The sequence below is a fragment of the Falco biarmicus genome, chromosome 1 (assembly GCF_023638135.1).
Source record: "Falco biarmicus isolate bFalBia1 chromosome 1, bFalBia1.pri, whole genome shotgun sequence".
NCBI lineage: Eukaryota > Metazoa > Chordata > Aves > Falconiformes > Falconidae > Falco > Falco biarmicus.
This window is the reverse complement of record NC_079288.1, coordinates 51,061,782-51,084,334: the sequence shown is the minus strand read 5'-3', so window position 1 is coordinate 51,084,334 and position 22,553 is coordinate 51,061,782. Positions and strand designations below refer to the sequence as shown.

General features: G+C 40.4%; 1 protein-coding gene across 3 annotated transcripts in view; it reads right to left on the bottom strand.

The window, feature by feature from the left end:
- Positions 1-22,553, bottom strand: part of TNKS (tankyrase) — a 140,904-nt gene that overhangs the window by 105,369 nt on the left and 12,982 nt on the right. For all 3 annotated transcript variants that reach the window (XM_056322135.1, XM_056321965.1, XM_056322044.1), the window contains exon 3: positions 2,613-2,708. In XM_056322135.1, the coding sequence (XP_056178110.1) occupies positions 2,613-2,708 (96 nt within the window). The remainder of the gene's footprint in view (positions 1-2,612; positions 2,709-22,553) is intronic.

Sequence of the window (22,553 nt, the reverse complement as noted above, 5' to 3'; positions counted from 1 at the left end):
GCATTTGCTGCCAGAACACCAGAAATGCTTTTTACCCAGCAGGAATGTCCCTTTCAAAACACATACTGGATTCTTTGTCAAATTAAAAGATTTAATCAATTACCAACAAGTTTTCTGTTCACTCTTGCTAAACTGGAGGTCAAAGAGAGACTATAATGACAGTTCATTCACAAAGCGATTAACATCAATGCATGAACTTATGCAAATACTTGGGTCAAAAAAGCAGTAAGAGGAGCCTTGTTCTCCAACAAGCAGTACAGCAGCAATGTGGAAAAGTATATTATGGTCATAGACACTGACAGAAAAAGGAACCCAAAATAACATTGCGAGAACAGCCTTGACATGCACGCTCTTTAAAAATGCAAATACATTAACAATTACAGATTGTGCTTTCAGGATCACTCCACTTTTAAAAGCTCTAAACACGAGCATTCTAAAATCCCATCATTCACCACTAAATACTGAAAACTAAGTTAATATATCCTACTCATCCTTAATCCAGTAATACCTTTAAGTTCTGATGCCCCTAATTGCAAAGCATTGCTGTAGCTAAAGATTATCCCAAGCCAGATAGAACCTAAGAAATCCCCTAAGCCCCCTTCTTCCAGAGGGATGAAGCAAGACCTGAAGGTAACAACATATGGAAAAATGCACCAGAATGTAGCAGCCTAACAGAGATAATAGAAAGCAGGGCAGCATCCAGAAAATTTAAGCTCTTAATAGAAAACTTCCATTTAAATGGCATCCAGTGTCATCTTTTTCACTTACTGTGCATCACACATCAGCTACAGCCTGATTCAAACCCGACTTACACAGCTTGGAGCTCAGGTGCACAGCACAGGGAGAGCCCAGCATAGCCAAGAGCCACCTTGAGGACAAAGCTGATAAAACCAGAAGCTGATTTTCTTGCTAGGAAGAATAAACACATACAAAAAATTGCGTCTTTTTATGAACAATAAAACACCTAAACAGCAGAAGTGGCTCTTGACATGTGCGTTTATATGTACAACCTGACAACATCCATGGTTGCAGAAGCTGGCAGTCACTGGATGCTTTTGTGTGAGGCATTAGGGGCGAGGCCAGGGACACAGGGTCTTGCTACACTGGACAGCACATTCTCAGAGGGCTGCTTCTAATCCATCTCCACTTGTTCACTATGACACATTGCCCCCTCAGTTCCCTAAGGCGCAAGGTGGTGATTTAGTGCCCAGAGAACTCAGTGTAACAGACACGAAGTTACCATCACAGACCTTCCTAAATCCTTTAATATCCTCTGAGGTTGATCTTCCAGCATAACCTGGAGAGCAGCTTGGAGCCTGGAAGCCCCAAGCTGTACGTATACCAGGTTCCCCATAACTAAATGCCAAATACTCATCAACACCTTTGAGGTACCTTGACTCCCTGGTGCCCTTTCCATCCTCAATGTCTGTACAACTGTACCCTTTAACAGCCAAATGTCAGATTAACCTGCTAGGAACAGCGAGCACTGTTAACACTGTCGGAACATGTTTAAATTTGACACTGAGTAATTAAACTAAATCATATGTATTTAAAGTGCACTGTTCCAAAGGCACTGCAAAGCTGTAGATAATTATGTATAGCAGTCAGCGCACTAGAAAAAGATGAGGAAATGTTCCTGACAAAGTGAAGGGAGCTGGTGTGCTCTGAACGGAATCTGGAGGAAGAATAACATTGTTGCATAGCACATAACCTACAAATTAAGCTGTCAATAAAAAGAGAGAAAGAATAGGGGAAATAAAGGCAAAAGAAGGAAAATAGCTATTTCTTCAAATGATGCTCAGCTGCTAAATCCCTTTTTATAAATCTAATTGTATGTATTTTAAAATCCAAGATTACTTTGTTCTAAACATTATTTCCTATATGTCAAAATCAGCACAGATGACCATGTATTTCTTGATACAGATTTGACAGGCTACTAATAATATACTTTCAATGCTTACTGGTACGCTACAATAGTTAATTTATAAAGACCAAAGCTGTGTAAAAACAAAGTTGTATCTGTAGAATATTTTCATGAAACATATTGTTTGGTAACTAATTGCCTCTAAAAAGGAAAAAAAAAAAAATTGTGGGCAAGAAAGTTCTACCTAAAATGACTAATGAGGAAGAGGAAAGAAAGGGTAGCATGGGAATCTGCAGCAAAATATAACGTAACTATTGATCTCTGCAATCGGTAGGTTGTCTTTCAGATCACAGGTACTTTTAGTTATACAAACGTCCTTGCTTGCTCAACAGTGAAGGTCTTAAAACAATTGACCTGATTTTTTTCTTCTTTTTTGCAGGGGTTAGGGGCTCCTATTCAATCTATATATTGAGTAGCATTTAAAAAGAAAAAAAAACCAACCAACCACTCACACAGTGAATAATGAATGATGTTAGAAAATTACAGCATTATTTTAAGTAGAATAAGCAAACCTATAGCATCACAGCAGATTAACGACAGTTACATCAATATGAAATCTGGTAAAAGACAGTTTTAAAATGCTCTTACACAACAGAAAATCTCAAAAGGCAGAAGGCTCTTATGATACTGAAGTTATACACACAAAATGAACTACAGGTAATGCTGCTGAGAGATGTATGCATCTTACCCGTGAGTACAGCTTTTGCTGAAGGGTCTGCCAGATCCAGCGCAGATTTCCCATCGGTGTTCCGAATGTTTGGATCAGCTCCGTGCTGCAGCAGCACTGTGCAGGGAAAGCAGAAACAGTATCTTAGCTCAGGTATACACAGATCATTCACTGTTAGGTGTCTCCTCGGCATGATGTAGGCATAAACACACATTGCACAATTTTCTTTATTTTTCCTTCTGCTTGCCCCCCCCCCCCCTTTTTTTTTTTTGTTAAGCACTGCAGCAAAGGATCTTCTCCTGAGTAAGGCTAAGTTGGCAAGTTAAGATATAGTAAGATCATGTGACTTCACATGATAAACATGAACCCTGAATCTCTTGCAATACTCAATTTTGGGTTCCTCCTGACTGCTAGCTGGGAAGCTGTGCATTCACTGACTCACGCTGGGAAATCAGCTGTGGAACCTGCTCCTGCCTTTACTACCACTACTGCTGCTTGTTACCACTCCTGTTCCTTTTCCTGCCGAATATCCCAAGTCACCCTGCCTCTGTAAATCAGCAATACTCCAGCCTTTCAGTGGCTCGGCACTTGCACACAAGATTTTAACCACAGAGCATACCAGCTTGCCTTCAAGAAGTGTAAGAAACAGGGCAAGGTGTGCAACCTGGTACCCTGCAGTCTGGACGTTGAGAGGCTATGATTCTCACTGGTATTTCTTTTCTCTACTAAGCCTATTAACATGAAAAAAATAAAGTACATGGGAATACTTAGAATGCATTATGCAATCACATGGTTACGAATGCATTGATACAGAAAATTGTCATCTAGGGAAGCTTATCAAAAAAAAGGAAAACACTATTTCACCTGTAAATTCTTTTGATCAGAAACAACATTATAACAATACAATTCAGACCACCCCCTCTCAAGATCAAGGCATTTTCTTTAGAATTGGAAAACAAAGCCCACAGCAATGTTAGAGATCTGACAAAAAGGACCCCAATTCTCCATTTCCCCAAATGATGGGCAAAATGAGCACAACATATTACAATTTCAGAGCAACAGTTACACACTTACTTTGCACAAGTGTGAACAAGAGAACAGCGTACAGAAGTGCACATACTCAGTATCAAGGAGGCCAATATTAAAAATTGGCAAATGTTTATGGTTGATTATGTAATCATGTCTGTTGAAATACAGCTGAACTGAAGGAGTCAAGGCAAAGAAATACAAACATTTTTTGTAATTAACAGTGCAAAAGTACTTCATAGACAGGATTCTTCAGGAAAAAAAACATAACCCAATCCTGAACAAGAGTAGTTACTGATATTATATTGCATGTATCGCTTTAACCAGCAAAAGACTTTTCAGAAATAGACTTTTTCTAAATTAAAATTTTAACTGGTAGTATTGGTTTTATTCAAATCTTTTTTACCTTATACAGTTCTGATTTAAAATGCTTTTAACATTGCCAAATTACATATATTTCAGCTTACAGGATGCTATGCTACATGCTTGCCCTAACAAGATTTTTTGCAGAAGTTTGGTGCTTTAATAAAGTAATTTGACTTATTTTATGCTTTGCCAAGAAGGTACAATTGTCCTGTGTTTTTGAAAGAAGGTTCAAGTAGGCAGATTGGGCTTTTCCTAGGGTTTTTTTGGTTTGATGGGGTGGAGGTTTCCCCCCTATGTCAAGACAAAGACACCAAAATAATAATAAAAAAAAAAAAAAAAAAAAGTTATTCAGCTAGCACGTGCTCACAGAAGCTTGTTAAGATCTGGCACCTATGATTCTGAAGATGCCATCTGTGCCATACATACTACCACCCCCTTAGAGATCTTACTCACAGACAGGTTTGACTCTGAGCCAGCCTCCCAAGCCAGTCAGGCACACTCCAGCAGGAAGCAGTATGTGGAAAAAAACCCAGGTCTTACTGCAGATTTGTTAACACAGTGGGCAGTACAGAAAGTAAGCATGGAGGGACACAGTGTGTCATGTCTCTGTTCTCTTAGATCCTGCTAATGATCTGTATTCCAGGAGAGGGAAGCTGCTTGTCCCAGTAGGCATCAGGGTAAAAGTGGGACCCTAAAAGAGGGAACCAGCAACTAAGCATCTATCAAGAGAAAGCAGGCAGTACAAAATGATGAAACAGCACGGACTGGATGAGAAGACAATGAAGGATTCACATAGCAAAATGCCTGGAACAAAGAGCCAGGAGACAAAACTGAACAGGAAGATGTGGCAGGGAAATAGATAACAACTCAGATAAGTCCAAGAAGAAAAACCAGGCGAGAGCAATGATTGGGATTTGACTGAAGTTTGGACTACCATGCAATGCCAGGCTGAGGCAGGTTAGGGTGCAAGAAAGGTGACTTTGAAAAATGAGAGGCAACAGGTGTAGAGATGTCAAAGGGATCTGCAACTATCTGAGCCAAATGTTAAAGCAGAAGCACAGATTTTTAAGTCTCTTAATTCTTTAGTCCTGTGCAAACAAACCAAGAGCACTTTTCCTGCTACTTCTGCCGGCGCACACAGAAGATGACACCACCGTACTGCCTTCAGCTCCTCTCCTGGCTAAAATGACAAAGGATTATGCAGCGTATCTAACCTGTTCAGTCATGCTAATGAACCATGAAGGGGTTTGGCATGGCTTACAACATACAATTACTATGTCAGGGTTTTAGTTTTTTAAAAATGTAGGGAAATACGTTAAAAATTTACTAACGGTGCTTAAGATAGTTGCCTGCAAAAATACCGAATTAGTGACTGGCTGTGGAACAAGCACTTGAAGTGGCCAAACCAGGCTCAGAAAAACCTGTCAGCACTCAATCGCTGTAACCATAAGACTTATCCTTGTCTCTGCAATCACTCATCCCGTTTGTCATAAACCTTTCAGCCTCTCTAACAGTCAAGGGTATGGTTCTGCAAATAGCTCCCTTACTCAGTCCTAGAAACTGATCTAGCCTGTGAAATGAATGCAGTAGCATCTTGGGAAAAGAAACCAATTATATAAATAAAGACTATATTAGAATACAGATGAATAAAGGAAGCAAATTCAGGTCACAAAGGCAATCTTATTCTTAATTTCCTCTATCGACTATTTGATTCTATCCTCTCCATACTTTTTTAGTACATATTCTCACAATAAGATATCCAAGTGAGCAATGTCGTCATCAATGTGAGTTAACAAAAGAAATCCAGCATTTGATGTTTAGCCTATCTACGTAATGTAGCTGTACTTTTATACCCAGCAAGCCACAGGCAGCTTCTAATTGAATGTTCTCCTGTTTGTTCAAAACCTTTAACACTTCAGCACAACACAATGTCTCTTCTAACCACAGGGTATTCAAGATCTAGACACAGTGTGTCTCTCTAAATTTCCTTGTCAGGGATGTGTAAAAGCGTCAAGATAGATCTCCTGTTTGAGGAAAAACATTCCCTTTATAATGAAACACAACAGAATAAGCCATTCTAGCTAACTGTAGCTATCTTGGATTTCAAACATTGCAATCAGTTTCAGAGGATGCTTTTCAAGTAGCCTGAAAAGGAAGCATTGCAATAGTTTCTGTCAAGAGACAAGTGTAAGGTTGGTGTGCTCATAAATTTACTCCTGGAACTTAGCATATTTTGATATGTTGGTTTATTTCCTCTGGACAGTGGGGACACTGGAGCATATTATTTTTCTGTACTGCAAACAGAGCCCTTAATCTAGTGATACCACTACCCGTTTACCCTTGCATCTCCTACAAACCATATTGTACAATGTAAAGAAGCTCTTGTTTTAATTGAATCTTCATGTTGTATATGGTTAAAGTCCCGTAAGCTTAACTATAGAACAAACATAGACCAATATGGAGTTATATTTTTACCCTCACTGCAACTGCTACAATATGTAAGTATCTGATCTTCACATACTACCTGAAATGCTTTATTTAACTACACTGCTATTACACCAGATCAATCCTAGAGATAAGAAAGGCCACATTCTTCCCACCAAATAAAAAAAGTTACAGCATGGCACAGAGCGTGAACTACAACCACTAATAATTTCAGATTACTGCCAACTTGCCACAGCAGGATGAATCCTAAAATTAAACACTTGGCACACAGCCTCCTGGCATAGGTATTTTGAACTGTGAGGCTATCCAACACTACCTCATTTGGCTATCAAATTAAAAAGCTACCAAGAACAAACATTTTTTTACTTTTCACAATTTCAGTCTTCACATTTGCACCACCAAGGGATGGCAAAAACTTCAGCAACAAGGGAGAAGTTTTGTTAGAAGAAAAAAAAAAGTGAGTTTCTCTACACACAAACCATCACCCATGTACTTAGTCCTTCCTCCTTCATATTGCCTCAGTTAAAAGTGCACCAAAGGAATTTACTTTTGATTGAAAGACAGAAATGCAATGTAAATAGAATGGGAATAAATATCAATTTGGTTGTTCTAATATTAGGCACAATCAAAGATCAGAATATTTCCATTATAGTTTGTCTAGGCCCAACACCCACAACCTTCCCCAGTATAGTTACAGAAATGCTGATGGGGGAGTTCACATTTGATTTCAAATTTGATGTACGTAAGTACAAAAAAAGGACACATCCAAACTTTTGACTGTTGAGTGAAAAATGCAAGAAACAGGCAGAGCTTCCAGAAGTATCTGTACTTAAAGCTGCCTACTGCTTTTAATTACATTTCCAGGGTTCCTCACAGGTCTACCGCTGCCTCCCCTCCCCACCAGTTTACCACCATGTCCCACTGCCTTGTGCTTGCAAATCCCTTCCAGCTACCCCAGCTTCAGTACGTATCCTTTCTTCCCCCTTTCAACTACACCTTCTGGAGATGATCTCCAAAGGCCCTTCCAAACCAAAGTAGCTTTACCTACTTACTCCCAAGTATCAAGGTACAGAGAAAACAACTTAAAAAGCTCTTTTTGACTCACAACATACTCATTATTGTTTATCTCTCTAAAGGAGATCTTTAAAGCTCATCAGTCTCTCTGTAACCTTAGATCCCAGGTACACACACACCTCAGTACTAGTCCCATGCAGGACACTTTTCCAAATTATATTTGACAAGAAACATAATGTGCTTATTTACCTCCACATTCTGAAAACATCTGGACAACAGACTGGAATCCAAACTATTAATTTTTTTCAGCCAATGCTAAATGCATCTTCTCCCCTAACTACTTCTACATGTAAATCAAACTACTGAGGTTTTGAAGCTTTTTTCATGTTATAAGAACAAGAAGTTCTTGCCTAGATCTCAATCACAGAAGTGTAATTTCTAATAATCTCATTTTGGCAATTTACCAGATACATAAGCCTTTTTGTTAAATGACCCCACATAATAAAACTTGTAGCACCCAAACACAGTTGATACAGCTAATAACATTAATCACAGCTGCATCACTGATTAAACTTCCACCTCTGTGAGCAATCCCAGTCTCGGCTGCATGATTAAGAGAAAGGCTATAATCATCAGCCATTGGAATTACAAGGTGAAAACATGAGAGGCAGTATCACTACAGAGGCTACACAGAGCTCTAAACGCTTGACTACTTGACCTGATGACATCCATGGCCTCAAACACCACGGCCAGCTCAGATAAAAGGAGTTAGAAAAAAGAAGCAGCGCAGGTCCTATGCCCTTGACTGCTCCTCTACAGTGAAAGCCATCAAAGCTGACCAAAGACAGGATTATGAAGCAGAGAGGCTAAGCACACCAAAGGATTTAGTTTGGACTCAGGTTAGGATAGAGGCAATAACCAGACATATCTGGGAGCACTGCAGGTGGTTCATTGGTAGGAATAGATGATAACCAGGTGGCAGTTCAGGGACAGGAATGCATTTGGTAGAAGACAGACAAACATGAAAGCATGCAGAAGCAGCAAAAAAGGAAGAATAAAAGCAGAGTAAGCAATTAAATCCCTAAGGGAATCCAAAGAGAAATACAGTAGAAGTCCCAACCTGTACCCGTGGGACAAGTAAGGAAAAGTTGCAGGAGACTAGAGCTCCAGCAACAAAGGTGTCTGCAAACAGTTCGCTGCTGAAGACTTTAAATACCTGCATTACTGCTGCTGCTTTGTAGGGTTTTATTGCTCAGATGGCAGACTGGAGAGAATTCTTCCAGGTTGAGAGTTGCTTTATCTCAGGCGAGGGCTAAGGACCTCACTAAGCTGAGAAATCATGTCCAGCCTGTCTCAACACACCGGGACTAAGGGGCCACGCAGACCAGTGCTTAGCTTGATGGGGAAAAGGGAAGGTCCAAACACCAAGCTCCAGTGGAATAAGGAACACCTCTAGTAGGATAAGACCAGACCACACTTCAAGGCAGAAAGTAGAAGAGCATGCAGCCTTTACCCCTTCTCCCAATTTAATAAATAATTTAAAAAAATACTAAATTTTTGAAGGACTGCAAAGATTTGTAAAGCTGACCTCTGCAAAACAGCACTATACCAGGCTACAGTTTCACCTAGACCAGGCTGGCAGAATCTCCCCCCCCAGCCCTATGCTGCCCACCCTGCTTTGGGTGGCTGCCCACATTTGGTCAGGCAACAGGGCAGATTAGTAAAGCAGTCACTTGCCCAATCCAGTTCATCAAGCAACAACATGACATGCTCTGGTTGGCACAAGAAAGGACAGTACAGGGACACGTGCCAGTGACAGGACTCGTAACTAGAACAACGAAATGATCCTTTGCGAGTATATCTAACATTACCAGCCAAAGTCCTGGTGGGTCTATGTCAGCTGCAAGCACTTCCCATCATTTTGCCTTCCCTACTGTCCTTGTACAGGACATGCCAGTTTCCCAGACAACGGTTTTATTCCCAATGAACCACCGTGTTGGTTTTGTTCTTTGTTGGGGACAGACAGAGCAAGAGACAAATATGCCAGCCACAGTAGTATGAAATAGATGAACAGCAGCTTACAAAAGCAACACGAGGCCCCGCTATGCTTAAACAGAAAATTGTAAAGGGAGGTAGAACAGTGCTCTCCAACAGCATAGACAGAAACAAGAGTTTTGACAGCAGGAGAAAGCAGCAGACAAGTAGCGCAGGGAAGTGATGGAGTTTTGAGCAACAGAGACAAGATGGGGACTGCTGACAAATTAGGAACCAATAGGGGAAACATCCGTGAAATGCCTTAAAGGAATTATGGCATGTTCCTCTAAAAAGGTGAAACAGTTGATGACCCAGCTAAAGTGCCTCTGTGCCAATGCAAACAGCAGGACTCGGAAGCCACTGTGCAGCTAGAAAGCTATGATCTAATCAACTGTCATGGAAATATCCTGGGAAGGATCACACAAGCTGCAAGTGATGACTAGAAACCATTTAGAAGGGACAGGCAAGGAAGGAGGAACAAGCAAAACAATGTATTGTAAAACAATAGACTGACTCCACAAAGCCACTTTGAAAAACAGCAATAAACAAGTTGAGAGCTTACGGGTAAAAATTAGGGGCCAAAACAACAAAGGAAACTTCATGGCTGGTGTTTACTACAGGCTGCCCAACTAAGGGGAGCTTGTTGATGAAGAGTTCCGACTCCAGCTACAGGAGGCATCATGCTCACAGACTATGATCCTCCTGAGGGACTTCAATCGCCTTGACATCTGCTGGAAAAGTGGTACAGCAAACTGTAAGCAGTCCAGGAGACTCTTGGAATGCACCAAGGATGATTATTATTCCAGATGACAGCACAGCCACAGGAGAAGTATTACTAGGCCTGTCACCTACCAACACAGATGAACTAATTAGGGGTGTCAAGACTAGTAGCAGCCTGAGCTGCAGTGGCCATACCCTGGTAGAATTCACAGTCTTGAAGGATATGGGCAGGGTAAAGAATAGAGTCAGGACTCTGAGTTTTAGGAAAGCAAACTTTCAGTTGTTTAAGGAATTAATGGATAGGAGCCCCTGGGAAACTGTCCTCCGGAACAAAGGAACCGAACAGAGCTGGCAACTCTTTAAGGACATTTTCCTTAGAGTGCAAGAGCTCTCAGTCCCTGCATGTAAGAAGTCAGGCAAGGAAGTCAGGAGACAAAACAAGGACCTCCTAGTCAAACTAAGTGTAAGAAGGAAATGCACAAGCAGTGGAAGCAGAGATGTGTATCCCGGGAAGAATACAGGGATGCTGCCTAGATGTGTAGGGATGGGACCAGGAAAGCTAAGGCACAGTTGGAACTGAATTTTGCACAGGATGCAAATAATAAGAAGGGCTTCTACAGAAACATTGGCTAGAAAACGAAGATTGAAGAAAACACACTCTCCCTTGCTAAGTAAGGCATGAGAACTAGTGATGACTGATATAAAGAAGGCTGAGGTACTCAACAATTTTTCTACCTCAGTTTTCAATGGTAATCTCTCTTCCCACATCTCTCAAGCCCCTGAACAATTCTGCAGTCCCTGCCTTGATAAGTCCCTCCCACTGCAGGTAAAGATCAGGTTCAAGACAACCCAGGGAATCTGAACATAGGTAAGTCCATGGGACCCTGTGAGATGTATCCCAGGGTCCTGGGGGAATTGGCTGATATAGTTGCCAAGTCATTCTCAATCATATTCAAAGAGTCATGGCAGTCAGGCAAATCACCAGTGACTAGGAAAAGGGAAACATTACACCCATTTTTAAAAAAGGTTAAAAAAAAAAAAAAAAAAAAAAGGACCCTGGGAATTGCCAGTCCTCACCTTATCAGCCTCACCTCTGTGCCCAGTAAGATCGTGGTACAGATCCTCCTGGAAGACATGTCAAAACACATGGAAGGCCAGGAGCAAATCAGAGATGCCAAGGGCAAATCATGCCTAACTTGGTAGCCTTCTACGATGGAGCGATTGCATTAGTCAAAGGAAAAGCTACAGACATCATCCACCCAAACTTCTTTGGGCAACCTGTTCCAGCCTTACAGATGTTGTGGATGCCCCATCACTGGAAGTATTCAAGGTCAGGTTGCACAGGGCTTTGAGCAGCCTCATCTAGTGAAAGCTATCCTTGCCCATGGCAGGGGAGTTGGACCATGATCTTTAAAGGTCCCTTCTAACTCAAACCATTCTATAATTATCATCCTGCAGGCCACTTCCTAGAGATATGAATTTTTAAATTTATATGAACACATGGTCTTAAACAGTTGGTTTCAAGTAAAAGAAAGCTACGTCTAGCAAAGAAGTCGTACTTTGGCCAAATGTGATGTAATCTTGATAACACAGTACCTGTTTGCATGTTTCTTTTACTACCTTGTCATTAGATAAGCAATAACAGCAACTGCTGGGGGTATCAATACATGCTAGGAGACTATACGTACAGAAAGCTTGGAGTATGGCTCTTAGCAGAGGCATTTCTTGCTTCACAGCTGAAATGACCATTCAGTCCATCAGAGACAGAGGACAGCCATATCAAACATCTCACTTTCCTAACACAGATCTGCTCTTTGAAAAGCAGGTTCTCATGCATCCATTCACTGCAGAAACTGCACCAGCTCCTACAGTAACAGGATGCAACTACCAAATTGAGCAGAGGCCCAGTTAAACATGGTATGGAAAACAATGCTTAGAGATCTGAGCTTCCTTTCACTTAGATGAACAATTCACAGAAAGAGGCTTCAAGGCAGCAATAAGAAATCAAAGCAGCAGCATGAACAAGGTCTCCCAGTATCTTTTGTTGTTGTTGTTTTAAGGGTAGGATCTAGATAAAAAGAATATTACAAAGCATTGCTTTAAAGGGACTTCAACTTATTTTCATGCAAGCTCTAGTTTTTCAGAAAGACGCTTTTGTCTCAGCCTTTTCATTGCTTGCCCCAGCAGTACTTTTGGACTTTGCTTAGTTAAGTTTCAACCTCTCAGCAAGACAGCCTGACTCCTGGTGTATATATACATACCATAAACCTCACTTCCCAAAGCACTACTTGATACTTCAGTGTATTCTAGAATTAAGTTTGTGCTAGATGTTCCAGAGATCAGATTTATCTAACCAAAGTAAGGTAGGGGAAAAGAATCTACACCAGACAATCAAAATCACCAACACTCCAACAGAAGTCTTGCAGCAGGGCAAGAAGATACCTTTCAAAAAGACTCCCTCCTCCCTCAGTGACTGCCCACAACTATTTCCTCATAAGCAGATGCATCTTATCTATGATTACTTTCCTATATGTAGAAAGCACTACAAAAAACACTCCCTGGTATGTCAGTTCTGCCTACCAGTGATTAAATACGCACAGGGAGAGAGAACAAGCAGAAAGTTCCAGAGGCTGTAGGCAGCACAGCAGGCTGATAATATCCTTCTGCCCTCACAGAAAGAGCCGGAATTGGTAGTTTGCTCAGCCTACTGGAACAGCAGTTCAGAGCCTTGATCTTGCCTGGACTTCAATGCAAGGAAATATTCCTGTTTCCTTTTTTTTGGATAGAATACTTTCCAAGCTAAGATTTTCCATTTCAGCTAACAGTGAGAAAACAGAAGTACACGCAGGTTATACAGAATACAGTCTTCTAGCAAGCAAACTCGAAACCTTACTGTCACTGCAGTTTGGTGGGGGGGGTGGGGGTGTTGCATCACGCAAGAGATGGCTCCATCATCCGAGAACACTCCTCCCCAGGCACACAATCTACATCAAAAGCTGCGTAAAGAAAGCTTTGAGGCTTCCACAATGAACCTGCAAAAACGTAAGAACTCTAGAAACTTAAGTTACAGGGGGGGAAAAGCAAAACAAAAAACAAACAAACAAAAAAAACCCCCAGAAAAACCAAAGCCACCTTTCTTTGAGCTAACAAGCAATAAAGGACAGTACACTAAGCATTTATTTAATTCTGTTTATTTGCAGTAATGCACATGCACTCCTTTTTCACAGAATGGTTGAGGTCAAAGGAACTTCTGTTGGTCACCTGAAACAGCCACCCAGCTAAAGCAAGGCCACCAACAGCCAGCTGCCCAGGACTGTGTTCAAATGGCTTTTCAGTATCTCCAAGGAAGGAGACTCCAAAACCTCTCTGGGCAACCTGTAGTGGTGGCTGGTCACCCTGACAGTAAGAAGTGTTTCCTGATATTCAGAGGGAACTTCCCACATTTCAGTTTGTCCCCATTTCACACAGGGACTTAAAAGATCACATTTAAGTGTGTTCCAGTAGTCATCTAGAACATATATGCTACTAGTGTACAAAATGGAATAGAAGACCATTCAATCAGAAGAGTTTTAAAAAAAAACATTTAGCCCATTTGTAGATGGTACACGCTGAGGTCTCACTATGCCACAACTAAATCACACCCCTTTTCCTTGTTGGAAGCAACAATTCTGCAACTACTTGGTTTCTAAGCATTTGTTTTATGGTTTTTTTTATTTTTAGTATATTATTGAACAGCCAGAAATCTTAACTGCTGCCCTACTGACTGAGCAATTTCTGTTTTCATCTGTATCCCAAGCTGAAAGCTGCTTTAAGGACAAGTCTTCATTGCTTGGTTCCAATTTCACTTTTCTCTGAAGAAATTCACTTTTCTACTTTAATTTTTATTTAAATAAATCTAGTCTCAGCTCTAATCCCGATATCCCACTTGACAGATTAAAAGCCCTGCTTTCAGTATTCTTGAAAAGCAAAAGCAGCCACTAAGGCAAATCAGGTCAACAAGTAGCATCCTAAGAGGAAAAGGAACTGAGGAGAGTTAAAAGAAACCCAAGACTAATGCCAGTTCCCTTCTGCATTTGCTGCTTATTTCTTCCAGATGAAGTTGGGGGAAAAAATAACACATGGTAGAAGTCAGGTGATAGATTGCATGTGGAATTAGCTATGTGGCTATCAGAATGGATTATTTGCCAGTGCACTAAAATCTAGCACAGCAACAAACTGAGGAGTCTTAGAAGTTTCCTAGAACCTGCCCTGGATCTACCATTTTTCTGAAACAGAAAGGGTGCATGCATACTCAAAAACAGTTTATCTTTTTAGCACCAGAAGAAATAGGTATTGAAGACATTCAAATCCTAGCAGCAGCTGCTCGGTGAGCATAAGGAAAACAAAAAAACGTGCCTTTTCCAGAGGTGAACTTCAGCGCCTACCAGCTTTCAACAGCATGCAACTTGGGGATGGTATCTTAAGTCACACACCCTATGGAACACCCAGAGTAACATTTTGATGTGATTAACAGCTGAAACTCTTAAGATTAAAGAGGCCCCAAAATAAAACTTGAAATTTGTGCCAATTTTGTAAACTTAACATTAGTCCACAGTATAGTTACCAAATATTTAAAAAAAACCACAAGTAGTACATGAATTCTTAGGAATATCAAACTGATCAGTCCATGCAATCATGGCTAAAGCTACAGGTTGGCCAGAAGACATGGGTATTCTCAAAAATTCTATTTCTGAAGTAAACATTAGGAAGCTAAGTTCAAGCAGATATATCAGTCTTGGAAACTTCCCTCGGCCACTATCTTAGATCACATTATTATGTAAAACAGTCACGCTGCTTTCCATTCTTAAAGGACAGAGCTATATCCATTTGTTCTCCAGTCCCAGAACTGCTCACTGCCATGCCCTGTTGATACAGAGCAGTGCAAGTCTTATCCTATTTAGCATTAGGTCCTTGACAAGCAAATACTCTACACTGAAAAAAAAAAAAAATCTCATAGTCTGTCAGGTAAGATAACATCACTATCATGGGGTCTCACGCTGGGGAAGGGTGCCTGTTAGATACATCTGAGGGGGTTCCTCTCCTGGGTCACAACTGTATCGTGTGCCATCCTTATATTACCCCAACCAAACCAGAAAATAAAAGCAAACTGTAGCAGCCAGATCTTCTTGGCTCCCTCGTCATGTAAGTTCAGTATCCACTACCATAGCTAGGTCAAGAACTCTGTGCCCAGCCAAGGAATTACTCAGTACTGCTTGCATGGACAAAGCATCAGCAAAACATGAAGACTACACACAGCAGCATGAACAGCAGGATTCAAATCAGAGATTTCAGCCTTCCCTAGAAAGGAATAGCTTTGTCCAAGCAGCATGGTGCATTCATATAAACGTGGAAAAATGATGTATTACTCGAACATGGGAGTCTGTGTTCATCATGAGCCCTAGCTGCATGGAAACTGAAGACCAGACAGCGCTTGCTTCTTGTTCTGTATTTTCACTAGGCTTCTATCACCCATAGTTCTTTTTGTATACTTGTTTTACACTGTGGAAAGACCAAGTCATTAAGAGACACCTTCCTTTGCTCACATTACATGACAAATATTTAATTGCCTGCACATTTTTACAAGCAAGACCTTTATAGCCTGTAGTAATACGTTAATCAATGTTCTCCAACTAGGCTAAGAAAACAGCCAAGAACTCTTCTAGAATTGGCCCCACTCATTCATGCCTAACAGCTACACATGATTGTTTTTAAACCAGGGATGAATTGCATTAAGACCATATGGTTGCTCTGAGAAGCTAAAAACAGATATTGCTACAGCAATCAGAAGCATAGTCCCATAAGATTAAATATTCCTGCAAGGTATTTAGAAAGCCACTGTAAACTGGGATTGGACATCTGAAAGTAGTTTCAGTGTCTGTTCCATTACTCAGTTCTGGATAATATACAACTTCCTCTTCCCCTCCCTCTCAATTTGCTAATAGTTAATGTCAGTACTTCTGAAAACCTTACTTCCCAGAAATGCCCTACAGCAGGTTTTCCAACAGTGTCTTGCTTACTATTGTACCACCTCCTTTGCTGCAAATAACCAGACTCCGATTTAAACAACACTTTTAAAGAAACATCAAAAAACAAATGACACTTCTTGTCCTCCACAAATCCTCCTATGCCAAGCAGCCCAACAAGGCAAAAAGACCAGTTTTCTTGAAACCTGAATTTTAGGAAAGAAGAGACAGAACTGGAAAAAAGTCTGAAGCCCACAGATGCATTGTAACATACTGTCAATACATTCCAAACCTAACAGAAAGACCAAGGGCTTCCAAAATACAGTGTATGAAACCCCAGACAAGGCAACCCTTCTCAGCCTATTTTCATGAAGTTGAATGTCAATCAACTTTTAGCAATACCAATACCATAATATAAACAATAGCCTTCAGAACTGTAAGCAACACAGTAACGTGACAGGTTTTACAAGCCTGCAACACCCCTGGTTCCAGATATGAAAACAAGAAGTCATTTTATTGGCATACTTATATTTAACACTGCATACAAGTCTTCCTCACCTGAAGTAAGGCTCATTTTCGCTTGATTTCTACAAAGCATCCGCCTCCGTGCTATCAAGTTTAGTGTTGATTTTGCTTCTGAAGAGGATTTAACCTCAGGATTAATCCAGCTCAATGCTTGGTCCTCTCCCAAAACCGTTGTGGCAGGGCACTTTGACCTTGCCTCAATGACCCACTCATTTCAAGGCTCCTGGCACTCCCCGACCTTTGCCAGGCACACATGGGTAACTGACACCGCTCTCAGCCATCTTCTTCATAAAGCATCGATCACAGCTACACATGCACAGATACAAAATGCCAACAGAAAGGATTCCCTGGAGCCCTCACAGCTAACAACCGCATCTCATTTTGGTAGCTTTTCCCATAAAAGTAACTCCTGTAGACTGCAGGACATTAACACGCCTGTCTGCACATAGTTCTGAAGAGGTATCCTTCATATACAAGAAATGATCATCAACCTCCCTCCTGTCCTTCTGCCAAAGCCCACCAGAGAGGACGGCAATTGTATATGCCACATAGAGTGCCCCAAACCATTTTCCATAGTCCCCTTTGACAAAAGCCCCCACGTCTTGCACAACAGTCCATTCTAACTATGACAAGAGTATTACAATGCCTCCAAATTACTGGTGTATGATTTCAACTATGGATTCCTCCACCACCACCAGCTCGCAGAAAGGCGGCCATATTCTCAGCTCCCTTTCAATAAGGGGAGTCTGAACTACAGATTTATGGGAAATGCAGTTAAGATTCAGCCCAAGGAGCTCTCATTTCTGTGATGAACATTAACGTTTAGAAGATGACACAGCTTAAACAAGTGGTTAGAAGACATGAAACATTTAAAACCACGAAAAAGTACTCCAGCAAGAAAGCAAAAGCATTCTTCCACTCAACCTAAAACATGGGGTTTTTTATCCTATGGTTGCTATCACACAAGGTTCATTTGAGAAAGACCTCATGAAGGACAAGGAGACAAGCATATTGGGTTTTTGAGCCACTATGTACGCACAAGACTTAGAATCATTTGCTACTCAAAGAAACAAGGTTCCACACACATGCTATCATTCACAGAGCAGAAACAGACCAGAATAATTCATAACCTGAACAGTCTGATGAGCCTAGCTCCACAATAAACAAACTGGCTTTGATCAGTTAGTATCTAAGTAATAAATACTAATAACAGCCAAGATTTCTCTTGCATTATCTGGACAAATAATAGATGCTGTTAATGAGGACTGCTTGGCCTTAAGCATGTCAAATCATGAGGTACCTTTGCTCTGTATGTCAACATTAACTACAACCAATAGGCAGGATAGCTCCCTCATGGTAGGAATTAACTTATGTCCTCCTAATGGAGCAAAACTCATGTTTCTGGTATACAAGGACAGGTTCTTTACACAGTCCTGCAGCTTAAAATTTTAAATACAAGTCACTGTCTTTCCACTGCACACTCAGCAGTCAGTACAAGTAGTACTTCAACTCTGTAGTTCAAAAGTCAAAGCAGGAATATTAACAATATTGAAGAACCTTATGATATAAACAGCACCAATAATTACACTTTTTACATAAAGTATTTGGAAGTACTCACTTGAAAGCATTTTCCAGTGATTTTGCAAGCCTCTGAACATCAGATTCCTGGGACATCTCTGTGAATCTAAGCTTCCCTCTAAAACACCAGTTCTCCAAGAGAATCTTTGGAAATTCATTACTCCTCTCCAACAAACAACAGGCATAACCAGCTCTCAATGCACCTCAATTACCAATATCCCCCTCTAACTTCTTAAAAAGCTACTATTCTTCTTACAAGCTTCTTCAGTCCAGTAGCTAAATCTATAATCCTTGTAATAATTTTTCAGTTAAGATGCTAAAGCTTCTCCCCTCACGCCACCCCCAAAAATAACTGGCTACTGCACAATTTTGCTCTTTGATAGCACTTTCTGAAAATTTTTAAAAATATATAAATCACAGGTAGTAAAATCAGACATAGCTTTAACTTTTAGAGAGTAATTTTAACAAACTTTTACGATTTAGTACAGTATTGAAGGGAGCTTTTCAGTAGCTAGAATTTTTTATTTCCCTAAAATTACTGAAGTACCCTGTATATTCAGAGCCATAAATCATGGCATCACCATAGAAGATGCTCATGGTTTGCATATTTGTGAAGGCTGCCCTCAAAAGCCAAGCAGGTGTATGACACCCGAGATCACTTTTAGGCTACCAACCCTGTAGTTCTCACAACAGCTAACTGGAAAACCACCCGAAAGGGGTGGGAAAAAAAAGAGCACAAGAAACTCTGCAGGAACAGCTACAGCCTCTGCAGAAACACACACAGTGGAGGACAAAGCAAGCCCAGACAGACTGCATAAGCACAGCTTCTCTAACCTTACTTTTAGCCTAGTTTTTTTTAAATAAAAAAGCTAAACAGCTGTGTGTTGCACACACGCAGTTCTAAAGCAACTGTTAACCACCCAGGAAATACCTTGGAGCTACTCCTATGCAGTGCTCAGCAACCACAAAACCAAAACAGAAAGAACATTAATTTACCATTTAAGTCTACTACACTCAGTTTTGATGTCTGTACCCCCCATACCAACCCCTCATCCTTAACAACAAAAAAAACACAACACACAAACAAAAAAACCCCTGCAAACAGACAAAAAGACTACGTTTTTCAACAACATTTGAAGGAAGAAAAGAGAGAAGTCTATAGAATCACAAAGAACATGCAGAGTGCAAATAGAAATTATTGTTGATTATTTCTCACAGAAGTCCTGAATGACTTACAGTAAAAGCCATCAAGAATAACATTTTAAAGAAAACAAAGGATTGTTTTCTTCCTGCAAGACTATTAAACTGTAAAATTTTCTTATTACAGACCAATTTCAAAGCCAAAAGGATACCAGCATTTAAGAAGTGATTAGATCTATCTTTCAAGGATTTTGTATACCAATGGCTATGAAACACAGTCCAGATGCAGCCTCTACTTTATCAAGTTCCTAAACTGCCAACTGCCATGACAAACCAGGATACACTCAAACCATGCATAGTCTCCGAGCATCTGCTACAAGTCATTGTTGGAGAATGGAGAGCTAAGTGGATCTTTGGTCTGACCACAGTATAGACTTAGTGATGAAGAAATACATCACCCTTTCTCCCCAGTCCAACTTGCAGAACAGTCATTACCCTGACGTTGCAGCGTTCCTCCAAACACACTTTGCAGAGTTCACCATTCATTCATTATTCCATGAGCCAATGCGACTAAGGAACAAACCCCATTTTTTGATTAACACTAGAAGCAGTCCAGACACTGAAAATCCATCTATGTGACAGATAAAAGCAATCCTAGAAGCCATAAATACTGGAGAACACTAACTAACAATTGGTTTTAATACTTCAATACATTTAGTCCAAAAATTGATTATATATATAGCAAGCAATGCTTTCAAGTGGATTTTATTACTTAGCAACTAAACAAATCTATAGTGGCTAAATATATTGTAAGAGATGGCCAGCAAGTCAGCTGAGCACTGCTTATCATCCTTCAAGATCTCCTACACTTCTAGAACCAGGACACAAAAGCAACTGCCACATAAAAGAGCCACAGTCCATATTCCTCCCAAACTCGGCACATCTGCATTATCTACCTTTAAGTTCCTACACTGTCCTATCGCTGTTAATATGCGACCGGTAAAACACAAGAACAAGAAACAGCACCAGTCATTTGCTGTCTTACAGTTTCCTGGAGCAGAAGTTTATGCACAGTCTGATGAGTTTTCATCTGTCTATGTACACTTCTTATTTCCACATAAGCTTCCCAGCGGCAGGGTTTGTACCTATTAGTCTGAACTCAGCTGTAGAGCTGCGCACTCACAGTGCTTTTAGCAGAGACACAACAGCATTCTATAGCTGCAGTGCAATCACTGCCTAGCTTTTGCTGGTCTTCCCACTCTGCTTCAATGCCCTGAGTTTTCCTCTGAAAAACCATTATTCACAAAAGTGCTGCACCTCCGCACTCTGTTCAATTATCACTTTGTCCCATTTTGACCTGTAAAGCAGCCAAAAGAACAGCATTCCATGCTAGATATGATAAAGAAAAGATGCAGACTGAGGTGGCACAAAAGAAGGGAAGGAAAAAAGATAAATTGGAAAATTCTCTCCCATTCCATCATTTGGAAGAAGGTGCCAAGAACTGGTAGCCAAAAGTGATGCTAGATGACTCATTCCTACACAGTCTATTGCTTTTCAGACAGTTATCTAAATTAGGCAATAAATCCTAGGTTATGCCAGGATTTCCAGAAACTGTTCTTCAATTAATGCTTTTTTAAGAAGCATGTCTTGCTTGTTTAAAAAGGAACATTCTAAGAATCTGATACTTTTTTTCCCTCCACAGACTAATTTCTTCCATCATATCTGCTGTTAACAGTCTACACTTAAGGTGTATATAACAGTATTGTACACTATATTCCCAGAAAGCTATTCAACTACTCCTAGTCAGAATTCATGCCCTAAGTACTCACTGTTCCTTATTTCTGTTTATGTGTTCTTCAAAAAACTTTGAGATAAAAGCTGAAGACCTTAATATAAAAACTATATATAAAACCATTGACAAGAAATGGGAACTTGCCAAAGACAGCAAAACATGTTAGCTCACTAGATAAAAATGGCAAACTCTCTGTAAACAAGAAATAATAGACTTACTTGTCTATACTTATGTCCTAGCAGTTTTATGGAATCAACTAAATCCCAAAGAAGCATCACACTACAGTACATATTTAATCTAGTGACCGGTGACATTGCCTTCGGTAATAACGCTCAAATCAAATATCTGACTGAAATATGATATACATGGATATCCGTAACTAAACCGAGCACAACAGCAATGTGCTTGCTGGTTTAATATAAAAAAATTTTTTACAAAAATTCCCAGGCTCCAACCTGCCTGCAAGTAGCATCATAAAGAGAACTGCATCTAGACCTGCAGCCTTGCTCAGTGCTTCCAAGGAACCCTACAACTGCAGAGGACAGCTGAAAAGATTTGGGATTTGATCAGTACTCAGAGCTGCCTATTTTTTATATATACATCATTCCCTTAGTCTAACAATTTAGTCACAGATCTAATCTGTGCATGGAACACAGAATGAAGTTCTGTCTAATACAAGCCTTAAATTTGACTCTGTACTTCCTTTCACAAAGCCCACAACTTCTTGCTGAATTAGAGTACACCTTTAAAGGTATCATCCATTCTTTGATTGTGGAAATTAGGTTTAAATGATCTCAAATTACTGCCAGCATTATAACATCAAAATTGGGGTACCACATAACCTACCACCTTGATCTAACCTGTTCAATCGCATTCAAGGAGTACCAGAGTCTTCAGACAGACCACCCAAAACGACACCATCCATACCACACCGCCAAAACCTAAAATCTTCTGCTGCAACCATCTTTCATCCTATCACCTATGACCACAAAAGGTGTGCTGCTGCACCACCCACCCACCCCCCGCTTTATAACAACGTTTTAAAAGACTGAGCAAAACCGATCTTTTCCAAAGCAAACAAACCCAGTCCTCCTTTATAGGTCACTTCTCAGCCTCTTACTGTTAACCTCCTATTTAATTTGTATTTTCAGTCAGCAGTTCCCAAAGCCAGGCAGACTTCAGCACTGAACAGACCAAAGTAATTACTTCCTTTAAGTCACATACAAAACCCCAGTTACTGACTGGAATTAAGCTTACTTGTCCATTCACCATTGTCACAATAGGCTGTTGTTGGCAACTACTGTATCAATGGATCCCTTC